The 14455-nt window shown below is 44.5% G+C and overlaps 1 protein-coding gene across 1 annotated transcript in view; it reads right to left on the reverse strand.

Moving 5' to 3' along the window:
* Positions 1-2082: 2082 nt before the first annotated feature.
* Positions 2083-14455, reverse strand: part of CWH43 (cell wall biogenesis 43 C-terminal homolog) — a 64209-nt gene continuing 51836 nt past the window's right edge. Inside the window, exons 14-16 of the mRNA XM_056111496.1 lie at positions 14024-14085; positions 6790-6945; positions 2083-2161 (exon numbers count right to left, since the gene is read on the reverse strand). Coding sequence (XP_055967471.1) covers positions 2083-2161; positions 6790-6945; positions 14024-14085 — 297 coding nt within the window. The remainder of the gene's footprint in view (positions 2162-6789; positions 6946-14023; positions 14086-14455) is intronic.

Genomic DNA, 14455 nt, shown 5'->3' on the forward strand with positions numbered 1-14455 from the left:
TGCATAGGGTGCTTGCCTTGCATGCAGCCAACCTGGGTTTGATCTTGGCCATTCCACATGGTCCCCTGAGCACCGCAAGAAGTAATTCCTGTACTCCTGAGTACAGAGCCAGGAGTAAGCCCTGAGCATTGTTGGATGTGACCCAAACAAACAAATAAACAAACAAAGAAAAGAATTTAGGAGCAGCTAAGCTAGATAGATGTTGAATTTAGGTCCCCATGAGCTGTAGTCAAAGATGTTGGCTGGAGCTAAAGTATGTACAATTGGTTCTGGAAATTCTGTGTCTCAAGTGGTTCACTCAGTGCTGCTAGCGAGAGGCCTTCATTTCTTAGTCTTTCCACAGGGTGACAATGACCTGGCAGCTGGATTTTCCACCATAGTCTGGGGGGGGGGGGGGGCGGGGGCGGGCGGGAGGCCTCAGGGAGGAGCTGTAACAAACTTTATAACCTGTGCTGGGAAGTCACCTGCCTCTCTCCCCGCTTTATTCTCCTCCTCATCAGTGAGTCAGAGTCTAGCCCACACAAAGAGAGGTGACTGAGGTTTTTTTGAAGGAAGTCATTTGTGGGAAGATTGTTAAAAACCATCATGGGGAAAGAAGTCTATGCATGTGAAGGTGTGCTCAAACCCTTTATATGAAACAGATCCAAGGAACCACTTGGATAGTGACATAAAATCTCTGGAAATCCTCTCTCGGGTAACGCTGGCTCTTTTCCAGTCCTAAGAGGTGAGGTGTTGTGTCTGAGACATTCGAACCACCGTTCCCTGTGGAAATGGTGATGTGGGACGGAATTCTCCCCCCCACCTCCCTGCTTGATTCTGGGGAAAGACATTCACTCGTGGAGCCCCTCTGTGTGGTGAAGTGCACACCCTGATGGCAGGGGGCATGACTGGAGACAAGAACATGATGTGGCCAGAGCGACACACGCAAGCTGGAAGGAAGAGCACATGATTCATGGAGCTCAGGGAGAGATGGGGGCAGGCATGCTGACAGTGAGGCCCAGCAACGGCTATGTGAACACGTTGTTCTCTCCTACCAACAGAACTTCAAAGACTTCACCTCTGCTTTCTCCTCAGCGGAACTTAATATGTTGACACTGGCACATATCACCAGTGCCTCACACTCGAATGCCCTGTCCTGTGCTCAGGTATCACTCCTGGTGGGACGAGGGAGACTATATATGATTCCAGAGGCCAAATGGGGGTTTGCCACATGCATGGTCAATGCCTTAGCCCCTGTACTAACTCTTCAGCCCCTGTAATAATAAACCCTTCTTACATAATTGCATGCTATTTTTTTCTCAAAAATTTAAGAATGCTTAGACGGCGGCCGCCTTGGAGCTTTTCGAAAAGCCAGGTATGAGCCGGTTGTGACGGGGCAACTGAAACCTCATGAGAAGGGGGGGGCGTTCCCGGCTCATCCTTCACGCCCTACCGAGGTCAAAAGTTACCCCCCACGAGCGGCTCTCTGGCACCGCCATGCTCTAGAGTCACAGAAACCAATCTTATAATTATCTAATAAGTAAAATATCAGAAATCCAAAATCGCACGGCCGCGATAGCAGCTGTGTGGCATCATTTGTTTCTTGTAACCAGTTGTAGAAAACAAATTATTTCACAATGAGTTTTCAGCAGGTCTGATTTGGGGGTGTAAACTCTAAATAATAATGGTGCATCTTTTGTCGAAACAATGAATCTAATCAAAGTAGATAGAGTGTTAACTAGAATTCATGAGCCTCACAGTCATTGGGAGGGTTGGGAGGGGGGATATATCGGGGTTCTTGGTGGTGAAAAATAAGTACTGGTGAAGGGAAATGTGTTTGATGATTGCATGACCGAGACTTAAACCTGAAAGCTTTGTAACTTTTCCCACAGTGATTCAATAAATAAATAAAAAATAAATTAAAAAAATTTAAAAAATTTAAGAATGCCTATATTAAATAATTTTAGAAATAGAATTTCCCACGAAACAGATGCCATACATTTTTGGAAACTCAAGTTCTTTGAGTGTGACTCTTCTTTTATATCTTAAAAACTTTGATTCTTCCTTGCGCTCTCTATGTCAATGAATGCTTCTTTTAAGAATTCACAGAAAGTATTTGGGAGTACTCATATGAAAATGATGATTGTTTTCATAATTGTGCCCTTCTTTGTAGGATCCAAATCTGAAAAAAAAAGTAACACACAGGTGAAAATAATATTAAGAAATCTCTATAATTTGCATTCTAATCTATTGTGGGTTGATTTATCTGTCATAAAACCAGGAGGGATTTGATCAAATTCTAGCACAGCAAAAGGAGGAGTTGGAGAGAGAGTGCAACGCTTAAGGTGGCCATGCTCTGGTTCAAACCCTAGCACCGCATGTGATCCCTCCAAGAAACAGCAGGTGTGGCCTCTGACTTCCAAGTATGGCCTGAATACCAAAATCATTTTTAAAAAGTTAATGAAGAAATAAGAAACGAGTTGCATGTATAGGAAAGACTAAAAATGTAACCCCCAAACTCCTCTTTTTGGATCATTCCAAAAGCACAACCATCTACTGACTGATTACCACAATGAAGTATAAGTCTGATTTCCTTTTCAGACCTGTGTTATGTCTTGGGGATGTCTCCGCAACTGTGCTCGGAAGCCCCCGGACACTCCTAGGGATACTTAGCCAGCAGTACAAGCCCAGCCGTTTGGCTCCAGCCCAGCGGTGCAGTTCTGCTCGACCCCCGAGTGCTAGGGGTCAACAGAGCTACAGCTAGTAGCCTAGTAGTGCTCAGAGAGGGTATGTAGTATGAGGGACTGAACTCAGGGGCTCCACTTGCTAGGCATGAGCTGCAGCCCTTTGAGCCAGCTCCCTGAGCCCTCCACTTCTGTTTGAATAATAGTGATTTTATAGGTGAGTGCATGAAATCTGAAATGCTAACTTGTTTTCATTTATGCACAACATGAAATCTGTTTGGGCACAATGTTAGCTTTTAAGGCTTCTACAAGTGCTCATCTGTGAGATGAAGTATTTACAGATGAATGATGAATTATATAGCTCTGGTTAATATGAGATAGAAATGGGAAAGGAAAATGAGATTTGGGCAAACTAAATCGCTGACTTTCTTTTCTTCACAGCAATGGCAAAACTCAAATACCCTCCACAATGTAGGAAGCCAGGACATCTGTTCACTTGGTTTTAGTCACTGCAAAACAGCAATGATAAGGAATATTACAATTTTGCATACATTGTAACGTTCCACTTCTGGAATGTGGTATTACGAAAGCAATCAAGGATATTCCTGAGCTGGAGTGATAATATGCATGTGCTGCCTAAGTGAGCACTGGGCTGGAGTGATAATATAGTGTGTAAGGTACTTGCCTTGCACTGGTCAACCGAGTTTAATCACAAGCACCACATATGGTCCCTTGAGCACTACTAGGAGTGATCCCTGAGCACAGAGCCAGGAGTAAGCCCTGAGTACTGCCAGGTGGGGCCCAAAAAACAAAATAAAAAGGGTGGGGGTGACTGTACAGTGAGTAAAATGCTTTCTTTGTATGCAGCCAAAGATCAGAAAATGTTTTATAATGATTTAGGATGAAAGTGTCAAAACAATAAAATTGGTTAACTCAAGTTTGCTATATTCATATAAGGAAATATTTTACTATCATTTAAAATATTTTGAGAGGACCAAGAGATAGTACAGGGGTTAAGGTAGTAGTCTGATGCATGGCTAACCCTGGTTAAAATCCTGACACCACATAAGGTTCCCCCCAAGCACTGCTAGGAGTGATCCCTGAGCACAGAGCCAGGAGTAAGTCCTGAAGACTAATAGGTGTGGTCAAAAAAACAACCCTAAATCTCCCAACTCAGTCTTCAAATAAAACTTTATTATGAAAGAAATTTCACTGAATTCTATTTGGGTAGAGGATGAATTCACATATCCACACTCACATACCAATACTGTATGTTTCATACATCTACAAAGTTGAAATGATTGTGTAATATACAGATATCCAGGCAGATATCAAGCAAAGCTCTGTATAAATATATTCCTTGAGATAATACTGAATAGTTTATTTGAATGTAAGCGCCACAGGACACAGACTCTGTCTGACTCATCATTCTGTCCTTTGTATTGAGCACTTAAGACCTCACTCAGTGCTGTTGTCTTGGCCATCAATGAACGAACACCCAATTAAGAAATGGTGTTTTGAGTGAACCTAAAATTCTTCGGCTATCTCTTAAAAATTGGGATCATTCTATAATCTTCATTTGCATATATTTTATAATAAGGAACTTAAAAATTAGAGGTAGATTTCTACTGCTTGTTATTTTTGCTGTAATTAAGATAAGCGGGCATCCAGATCTAGCTCCCTCTCAGCTGGGTGTCTCAATCTGCAGTTACATTTAGAAAAAAATTCTTTGTTCTGGGGCCACACCCAGGGGGTCATACTTCTGCTATATAAGAAGGAAACAGGGTCATCTTTTTCCCTCAGGATCTTTTGGCATCTACTTAAATTATCCCAAGGCTGGGAAGATAGTTTAGCAGTCAGGGGTCATACCTTACAACACAGAGGGACCTGAGTTCAAACCCTGACACAACATTCCCCCCCCTCCCCGCAGCACTACTAGGACCCAAAAACACCACACGACTAGGCCAAGCATTGTTTAGTTTTTCCTTTTTTTTTTGGTTGTGGGGTGATGGTGGGACACACCTAGAGTGTTTAGGGCATAATCCTGGCTCTATGCTTAGGGAACACTCCTGGTGGGACACACCTAGAGTGTTTAGGGCATAATCCTGGCTCTATGCTTAGGGAACACTTCTGATGGTGCTCAGGGGACCATACGTGGTGCCAAGCATGAAATCAGGTCTGCTGTATGCAAGGCAAGCGCCCTATCCACTGTACTATCGCTCCAGCACTATTGTTGTGTTTTTGTTTGAAAGGAGGCAAACCTGATGAAGCTCAGGGATACCTCTGGTGGTACTCAGGGGACCGCCTGTGGTGCTAGGGAATTGATCAGGGGGGCAGCTGCATGCAAGGCATGTGCCTTAAACCCTATACTATCTCTTCAGCCTTAGACCAGAGCATTAAACATTCAGGACTGATTAAGTATCATTGGAAGTGTGCTCAGGTGCCTGTACCCCTCAGCACTGCTTAGGACTCTTGTCACTAGGAGGCCACCCCCTTAAAGTTACCTTCAGTGAGGAAGACACTTTCCATTGAGCTTCTATTGTCACTATTATAAATACTACTGGAGTTATGCAATCGCTGGCTATTGAATGTTCACCTGGCACCAGTCTAAGATCTGGTGTCATTCAAACTTCAGATTACCTTAGCAGGTAGGTAACGCTATTTCCATTTTTCAGATGAGAGGTCTGAGGTTAAGAGAGGTAAGTGACATATCCACAGTTACCCAGAGGTTCATTGGCAAGAGTGCAGAGCTGAAGCCAAAAGCTGAGACTAGAGCCCACACTTTTTCACAAGTACATTACATTTACAAGGGCAAGATCAAATACAGTAATAGAAGCAAATCAAGTCTTGGTTATTGGAGCTGGTGATTTGGCTCAAAAATAAAGCACATGCTTTGCAGGCATGAAACTCAGGGTTTCTCTTCAGCATAACAAAAAAAAAAAAAGAATTTTTTATAACCATCCATGTATTCACTACCTATCTTTTGGTAAAAATTTCTCTTGGTGAGGGGTGAGGGGGCATCCAGTGGTGCTTGGAAGCTACATCTAGGTCTGTACTCATTGGTCACTTATGGTGATACTCAGGGACTATATGCAGTATCAGGGATTGAACCAAGGTTGGTTACATGCTAAGCAAATGCCTACCCCTGTACCATCTCTCCAGTCCCAATTTCTTTCACTATAAGAAAAAAATTCTTAAAAAGATAATGGATGAATGTTTTTTCCCCATCAAAATACAGTATCGGGAGTTTCTAAAACTATTGATGGTCAGAAGTAGAAAAACCAAATAAGAACAATGTACAGAACATGTTCTGGGTTTAGCTTTACACAGATGTTTTCTCTTATTATCTGGTCATGGGGAAAAAAAGAGCATAAATTATATGTTGTGATGCAAACATATTAGGCAAGATCTATCAAAAGATCTAAGCAAAGTCCAATGTATTACATATGGAGGGGTATCTGTAACTGAAACAAAAAATCCACCCCCCCCATCTTGATGCTAGCTGCATATTTGGATGATGCAATAGTTGAACCCACAAAGTTCAGATTTCTGTGAGGTCTTGATGATGAGCCCTGAGGCAGTGATTGTTCTTAAAAGCTCTCCAGCTGAGTTGAATGTGCAGCCAGTGCTGGGAATCCCCAGGACATTACCAGCCTATCTTTCCACTTAACTAGCTCAAACTCTGACCATCCTCAGCATCCTAGTGATGTCATTTCCTGTCCTGCTTCCTAAATTTTCTCACCTATGAAAGTGAGAAGAGAAGTGACGAGAGTAACAACCTTATGATGATTAATCAAGATGAATACGCCAAACACCTATGACAGGGTGTGGGAATAGGCGTAAAACTCAAACATCACCTGCAGTTGTGGTGTGAATGGTGATGGAGATGATGATAATGCTGGTGGTGGGATCCTTCTTGACCAAAGATTCTGATGGTGTGTTTCTCTCAGAGAAAGTAGGAACCATAACTCCAATGCAATTAGGACCCACTGAACTTTATCATGCTGTAGCTTACATGAACACACTTCTAGAACCAAATTAATGTACAGCTCATTACTAAGGAATGTGTGGGTTTACTGGGGGCAGAGGAACCTCACCACTGTAGCTACAACACCGAGGAACTTACCTAGGGTTGAAGTGAATTTCCTTAGGAACTTCCCTCTGGTCTGTGACCACATTCAGGTTGTCTCTGTAATTAAGGGGGTCATCTGGGATCCTAAATCGGGCCATCTGAATTTCAGAGTCACTTAGCCCGGCGTGAGAAATTCGCGCATAACCCAGTCTGTGACAGAAATAGAAATGGTTTGTAAAAGTTTCATCATCACATGTGAATCTACTATAGAACACCTTTGTGATTAAACTAATTTCACATTTCTAATTCTACTCTGAATATCACTAGAGTTAATTTGATTTTTTTCTCTAAACATTTAATTTAAATGTTCTCTGACTGGTTTGTTTGAGCATGTGACAGTGTTCAAGGGGTCACTCCTGGTAGTCCTCAGGGGATTATATGTGGTGCTGGGGATTAAACTGGGGCCAACAACCTGTAAAACAAGCATCTCATTATCTCCAGCCCCTCGAAATATTCTTTTTTGATATATATATCAAATAGGAAACATCCATTAGCAGTAATTAACCAACATGACAGCTTAACTCTCCTTTTTGACATTGATGAATCTTTCCTCTCTCACATTTTGGGCCAAAACAATAAATTCTTCAGAAAGACAGAATATGCTCAGTTCTTTCTCCCCTTTAAAGTTCAAATTCCACAAGCATACTTTCATCCACATTTACAAGTCTAAAAAATTATTCATCCTTTTTCTTTAGGAAATTCAAAGCACTTTACAGATGTTAGCCCAGTGGTTATCAATAAGCTTGGAAGGGGGAACTTGGGTGTAGCAAAGAATTTTAACTTATTTATAGTTTGCCTCATATTTTAATAAGGTCAACATCAACATCAATCATTCATTTGTTTAGTAAACAAGTATTTGCCAACTGGCTACTACATTCAGGCTTGTTGTCCCTACTGCACACAGGGGTAAATAGTGAGCAAACTAACTCTTTCCTTTAAACAGCCCATGTTCTAGTTGGGGAGAATAGGTATCTTTATACCTATATAAAATGTATCTGGGGGGCGTGGAGTGATAGCACAGCAGGTAGGATGTTTGCCTTGCATGCGGCCGACCTGGGTTCAATTCCCAGCATCCCATATGGTTCCGCAAGCACCGTCAGGAGTAATTCCTGAGTGCATGAACCAGAAGTAGCCCCTGTGCATTGCCAGGTGTGACCCAAAAAGCAAAAAAAAAAAAAAAGTATCTGGTGGAGGGGAATGCAGAGGAAAGAGGAGGGATACAGTGGGTGCCAAGAGGGCTATTTGATGGCAGACAGTGATGTCTGAGCAATAGATGAGAGGGAACAAACAAACCATGTTGACAAGAGAGCAAAGGTAGACTAGGGACAGGAACAGCCATGCAAAAGGAGACTGTACTTGGTCGTTATAAGCCCCCCTCCACTTTGACTGGAGTGGGTGCAGGGCAGGGAACAGGGTTGCAGACATGTTGGGTGTGGAGTTAGAGGAGGCAAATCCTGCCTTTTGGACCACTGTAAGCCCTTCCCATTTGTTTCTAATGAGCTGGAGATATTGTAGCATGAGTAGGGCTCTTGCCTTGCACTTGGTCAACCCAGATTCACTCTCTACCACCCCATAGGGTTCCCAAGCTTTGCCAGGAGTTAACCCTGAGTGTAGAACCAGGAGTAAGCCCTAGGCATCATATATATATATATATATATATATATATATATATATATATATATACTCTCAGCTCCCGGGAGAGAACAAGGCAGAGTCTCCTACCCTGTGCCTGACTGTCCTAACCAGGGCCCAACAGCTGAAGACCTCCGGGCCCCAGCCAAGGCCATGCTGGGACCACTCTCCACACACTTGGATGAGCCTCATGCATAAAAGAACTGGCAGAGGAACCCAGGTGTGTGGGACCCGGGGCTGAGATCTCTAAGCCTGCACTGTTTGGGACTGGACCAACCAGTAGCTAGACAGTTACACCCACCAACTGCCGTGTAACCCCAACACGGCCAGGATCCAGAGATTATCACACTCAGTTCCCGGAAGCGCGCGGCCGCAAATGCAGCAGCGCAACATCTTATCATCTCATTCCTACTTTGGACAAACTGGCAGGCTACCGAATGTAACCTGCCCACACAGCAGAGTCTGGCAAACTCCCTGTGGCGTACCCAATATGTCAAATACCAGTAACAATGAAGGGTCTCATTCTCCTAACTCTGAAAGAGCCTTGAATATGGCACTTTTTTTTTTTTAAATCTCAGGGCTAGGACGAAGGAGACTTTACTGGGGCCTGCTTGAGGCAATCGACAAATAACAAGATGGTTGTGATTGTTGTGATATATATATATATATATTATATAGTTGTGTATAGTTATACACATGGCAGAACCTGGCGAGCTCCCCGTGGGTATTCAATATACCAAAAACAGTAACAATAATGGGTCTCGTTCCCCTGACCCTGAGAGAGTCCCCAATACAGCACCGTTGGGAAAGACAAGTAAGGAGAGGCTGCTAAAATCTCAGGGCTGGGATGAATGGAGACGTTACTGGTGCCCGCCTGAGCAAATTGATGAACAACGGGATGACAGTGACAGTGATAGTTATATATATAGCTATATATAAAGTCTCCTGCCCCTGTGCCTGGCTGTCCTCACTGGGGCCCCTTGGAGGGGGCGGATTGAGTTTCCCTCCCCCCGTCGGCAGAGCCCCAGCAGCTGAGGACCTCCAGAGCCACAGCCATGCTGGGATCACTCTCCACACGTCCAGACAAGCCTCTTGCATGAAAAAACTGGCAGAGGAACCCAGGCATGCGGGTCCCGGGGCTGAGATCTTCAAGCCTGCTCGGATTGGGACTGGGCCTTTTACACCCAGACTCCCCATCTTCCAGTAGGTAGGCATCACACCCACCAGCTGCTGCCAATGCCAGGTTGGTCCCATCAATGGCCAAGATGCAGACACTATAAAACCCAGCTCCTGGGAAGAGAACAGCACAGAGTCTCCTGCCCCTGCACCTGGCTGTCCTCACCAGGACCCCTTGGAGGGGGGTAGGTTGAGTTCCCCCCCCCCCCCACCCAGCAGAGCCCCAGCAGCTGAGGACCTCTGAAGTCAGCCACAGCCATGCTGGAACCACTCTCCACATGTCTGGACAAGCCTCATGCATGAAAGAACTGGCAGAGGAACCCAGGCATGTGGGTCCCGGGGCTGAGATCTCCAAGCCTGCTCAGTTTGGGACTGGGCCTTCTCCACCCAGACCCCCCATCAGCCAGTAGATAGGCATCACACCCACCAGCTGCCGCCAGTGCCAGGTTGGTCCCATCAATTGCCAAGACACAGAGACTATAAAACCCAGCTCCCGCAAGCGCACGGCCACATTTGTGGCTGCAAGACATTTTATTATCTCTTTTTTCCTTTGGAGAACCTGGAAGGCTACCAAAAGTATCCTGCCCGCACGGCAGAGTCTGGCAAACTTCCTGTGTCATACTCAATATGCCAAATACCAGTAACAATGAGGGGTCCCATTCTCCTAACCCTGAAAGAGCATTGAAATGGCTCTTTTAAAATCTCAGAGCTAGGAAGAAGGAGACGTTACTGGTGCCTGCTCAAGGCAATCGATGAAAAATAGGATGATTGTGATCGTGATCGTATATAACTATAAATACATAGTTTTGGCATATATGTTATTTTGGTACATATATGTATATATTGTATATGTATAAATTGTAGATATATACCTATATATTGTTTTGGTATATATGTAGCTTTATATATATAGTTATATACATAGTTATATATAACTATAGTTATATATGTAGTTATTATAGTTTGGGTTTATAATATTGTTTTGGTGTATACATATATATCAAAAACATATATATCAAAACAAAAAACAACAAAAATGATATGTTACTGAGAATGAGCTGAAAAATGTAACGATCACTGTGTATTCTTTTTTTTTTCTTTTTGGGTCACACCTGGTGATCTACAAATGTTACTCCTGGCTCATGCACTCAGGAATTATTCCTGTGGTGCTGGGGGACCATATGGGATGCTGCGAATCGAACCCGGGTTGGCCATGTGCAAGGCAAACACCCTACAGGCTGTGCTATTGCTTCACCCCCAGACATGCTTAGCTCCTTGGTTCTGGCTCCTGGTTTCTAGTAAATCTAGGCTGTTACCCAAATCTCCAAAATTCCAGTTGAAACTCATTTAGCTGACACTGTTCATGAACCTTCATGGGAGTTGAAGATAAGGATCCTGCCAATCCAAATCCTCACCTGGGTTGAGAGACAACGCAATGAGCCGAGAGTGCATGGTTTGCATTCCGGCATGCAGGAGGCCAGCATGACATTCCTGGCACAGCCAGGTCCCTTAAGCACTGCTGGCAGCGATCTCTGAGCACTGAGCCAGCAGTAGTCCTTAAGCATTGCTAGGCATTGCCCCTGAAACAAAGAACAAAGCAAACCCCAAAAGGAAGGGGGCAGGAGAGATAGTAGAGTAGGTAGTGTACTTGCCTTGCATGTAGCCGGGTTTAAGCCCAGCTCTGCATTATGGTTCCCCTGAGCACTAACAAGAGTGATCCCTGAGCACAAAGCTTAGAGTAAACCCTGAGCACTGGTGGGTGTACACCCCACCTCCAAACAGACAAACAAAATTTAAAAAATAAAACTAAGTCTTCCACTAAACCAGGAATCACACTGATGTCCAAACTGTCTTCATTTAAGGGCAAGACTTTCGGTGAGGGACAAAGACTAGAGAAATGATTTTGTGAACTGAAACAGAAAAACAGCTCCCGGAAGAGAACAGAGCAGTCTCCTGCCCCCGCGCCTGGCTGTCCTCGCCGGGGTCCCTTGGAGGGGAGCGGGTTGAGCTTTCCTCCCCTCCCCGACCAGGGCTCTGGCAGCCAAAGACCTCCAGGATCAGCCACCACCATGCTGAGACCACTCTCCGCACACATGAAGGTACCGGCAGAGGAACAAAGGCAGGCGGGTTCCGGGGCTGAGATCTCCAAGCCTGCTCGGATTGGGGCTGAGCATCCTCCACCAGATCCTCCAAATTCCAGTAGGCGGGGGTCACACCCACCAACTGGCCCCCTGGCGCCGTGTAATCCCATCAACGGCCAAGACTCAGAGACTATAAAAACCAGCTCCCAGAAGAGAACAGTGCAGTCTCCTGCACCCGCGCCTGACTGTCCTCGCCGCAGGGGCCCCTTGGAGGGGAGCGGGTTGAGCTTTCCTCCCCGCCCCGACCAGGGCTCTGGCAGCCAAAGACCTCCAGGACCAGCCACCACCATGCTGAGACCACTCTCCGCACACATGAAGGTACTGGCAGAGGGACAAAGTCACGTGGGTTCCGGGGCCAAGATCTCCAAGCCTACTCGGATTTGGGCCGAGCATTCTCCACTAGATCCTCAAATTCCAGTAGGCGGGGGTCACACCCACCAACTGGGCCCCTGGCGCTGTGTAATACCATCAACGGCCAAGACTCAGAGACTATAAAAATCAGCTCCCGGAACCGCTCGGCTGCATTCACGGCCGCGAGACATCCTATTATGACATCCTATTATCTCATTCCTACTTTGGACAAACTGGCAGGCTACCGAATGTAGCCTGCCCACACGGCAGAGTCTGGCAAACTGCCCGTGGCATACCCAATATGCCAAATACCAGTAACAATGATGGGTCTCATTCTCCTAAAGAGCCTTGAATATAATCTCAGGGCTAGGATGAAGGAGATGTTACTGGGGCCTGCTCGAGGCAATCGACGATTAACAAGATGATTTGTGATTTTGTGTGATCCCACCGTAACAAGTGATAATTAAGATCCCGGGCGACATGTGTACATAGAGAGCCCAGTGATTAGCAATTATGGCTATGGCTACTATAAATACCTTTGTTTCTTGGCAATAATAATTTTATAATTTTAAAGTATTGCTATTTCGGTTGATATTATAAACTTCTACAAATTCTAATATTCCCATGAAAACCACCATAGTGGGAAAGACTGAGGTGGGGGTGGGGATAAGTTAACAAAGAGTTTCAGTATTTCACAAATTAACAAGTTCACACCCCCCCTCCCATGCTAACTCTTTAGAAACACCAAAGTAATAGTCAAGTTACTGGTCCTACAGACATGTAGGTATGTGCGAGGCCTTCTCAAGTTTCAGGATGAGTTGTGTAACTAGAACAATCTTAACACCTCAAGCAGCTCCTTGGCTCACCTCAGGAAGTTTAAGAGCCCATGAAGTGTGACAGGCACACATCACGAAGAACCAAAACAACCTGTGTCAATGTGGATATGGGGAAAAGGACCCTTATCTACTGCTGCTAGGAATGTCACCTGGTCAGCTTGGGAAAACAATATGGACACTTCCCTAAAAACTAAGAATTGAACCTCCATTTGACCCAGCAATCCTACTTCTTGACATCTACCCCGAGAGTCCAAAAAAGTCTATTCAGAAAAGATACTTGCACTCACTGTATCAGAGGACTGGATAAAGAGACTATGGTGTGTATATATACACAATGGAATACTCCTCAGCTATTTTATTTGTTTGTTTTTGTTTACCTTTTGTTTGGGGGCCATGCACCACAATGCTCAGGGATTACTCCTTGCTCTGCACTCAAGAATGACTCCGGATGGGCTCTGGGGACCACAAGGGACGCTGGGGATGGAACCCAGGTTGGCCATGTGCAAGATAAATGCCCTACTCACTGGACTATTGCTCTGGCCCCCATCCTTAGCTATTTTTTAAAGAAGGCAAAAATCATACTTTGAGCACTGCTGGGTGTGGACAAAAGTTAAAAAAAAAAAAAAGGTCCCATTCCTGGGCCAGAAATGGCTCAACAGATTTAGTACATGCATTGTACGCTTCAGGTTGGAGACTGAGTTTAACTCCTGGAACCATTTGGTTTCCTGTGCACTGTCAGAGTGATTTCCCAGAACCACCCAGGCCCACACCTTGACCAAAAAAAAAGAAAGAAAGAAAAAAAGAAAGAAAGAAAGAAGTGCCATTCCAAATAGGTATTGGCAGTTATAAATTAATCATGCTTAATAATTTAAACACTTATCTTTAATTAAGCTTAATTTTATCAACAATTTATCCCTTCTGGAATCATTAGGCCATGCCTTGAATAAAATTCTCCACGGCATAACTAGCCAAATCAATGTTTAACAAAATGAACACAATTAATTCATTGCTTTCACAAACCATGCTCCTTCAGGATGGACCCCAAAGATCACAATCATAGACGTGAAAAAAAATCAAACACTTAATGCTTACCTGATCAGGCCTCTATACATAATGTATTCACACCATCGATCTTGATCTGTGCTGTCAATATCCTATTAAAAACAGAAAAAAAGAACATTTCAAGCACTACCTGCAGTGCTCTGTTATGAATGGACAAGAAAATGTGTGAACCGCAGAAATAAACACGTATTTGGGTGTGTGTTCCTCTGCCTGGCTGTTAACAGTCATTAAGGTCCAATTCACTTGTTCATTTTGCAGGTGTTTCCCAAGCACCCACCTGTGCCTGTCTAGCTCCTGTATTAAATGCTGCAAATACAGAGAGGAAAGTGGTCTGCAAAGGGGGTTGGGCAGGGAAATCTGCATTTACAGCACATTTACTGCATTTGGCTCCCCTAAGTGTTACAAGCCTCACACCCCCAGCAGAAAGCACCCCGTCTTCATCTTCACAGGAGGCACGCCCAC

The sequence above is a fragment of the Sorex fumeus genome, unplaced genomic scaffold, assembly GCF_029834395.1.
Source record: "Sorex fumeus unplaced genomic scaffold, SorFum_2.1 ptg000013l, whole genome shotgun sequence".
In the NCBI taxonomy this organism is placed as follows: Eukaryota; Metazoa; Chordata; class Mammalia; order Eulipotyphla; family Soricidae; genus Sorex; species Sorex fumeus.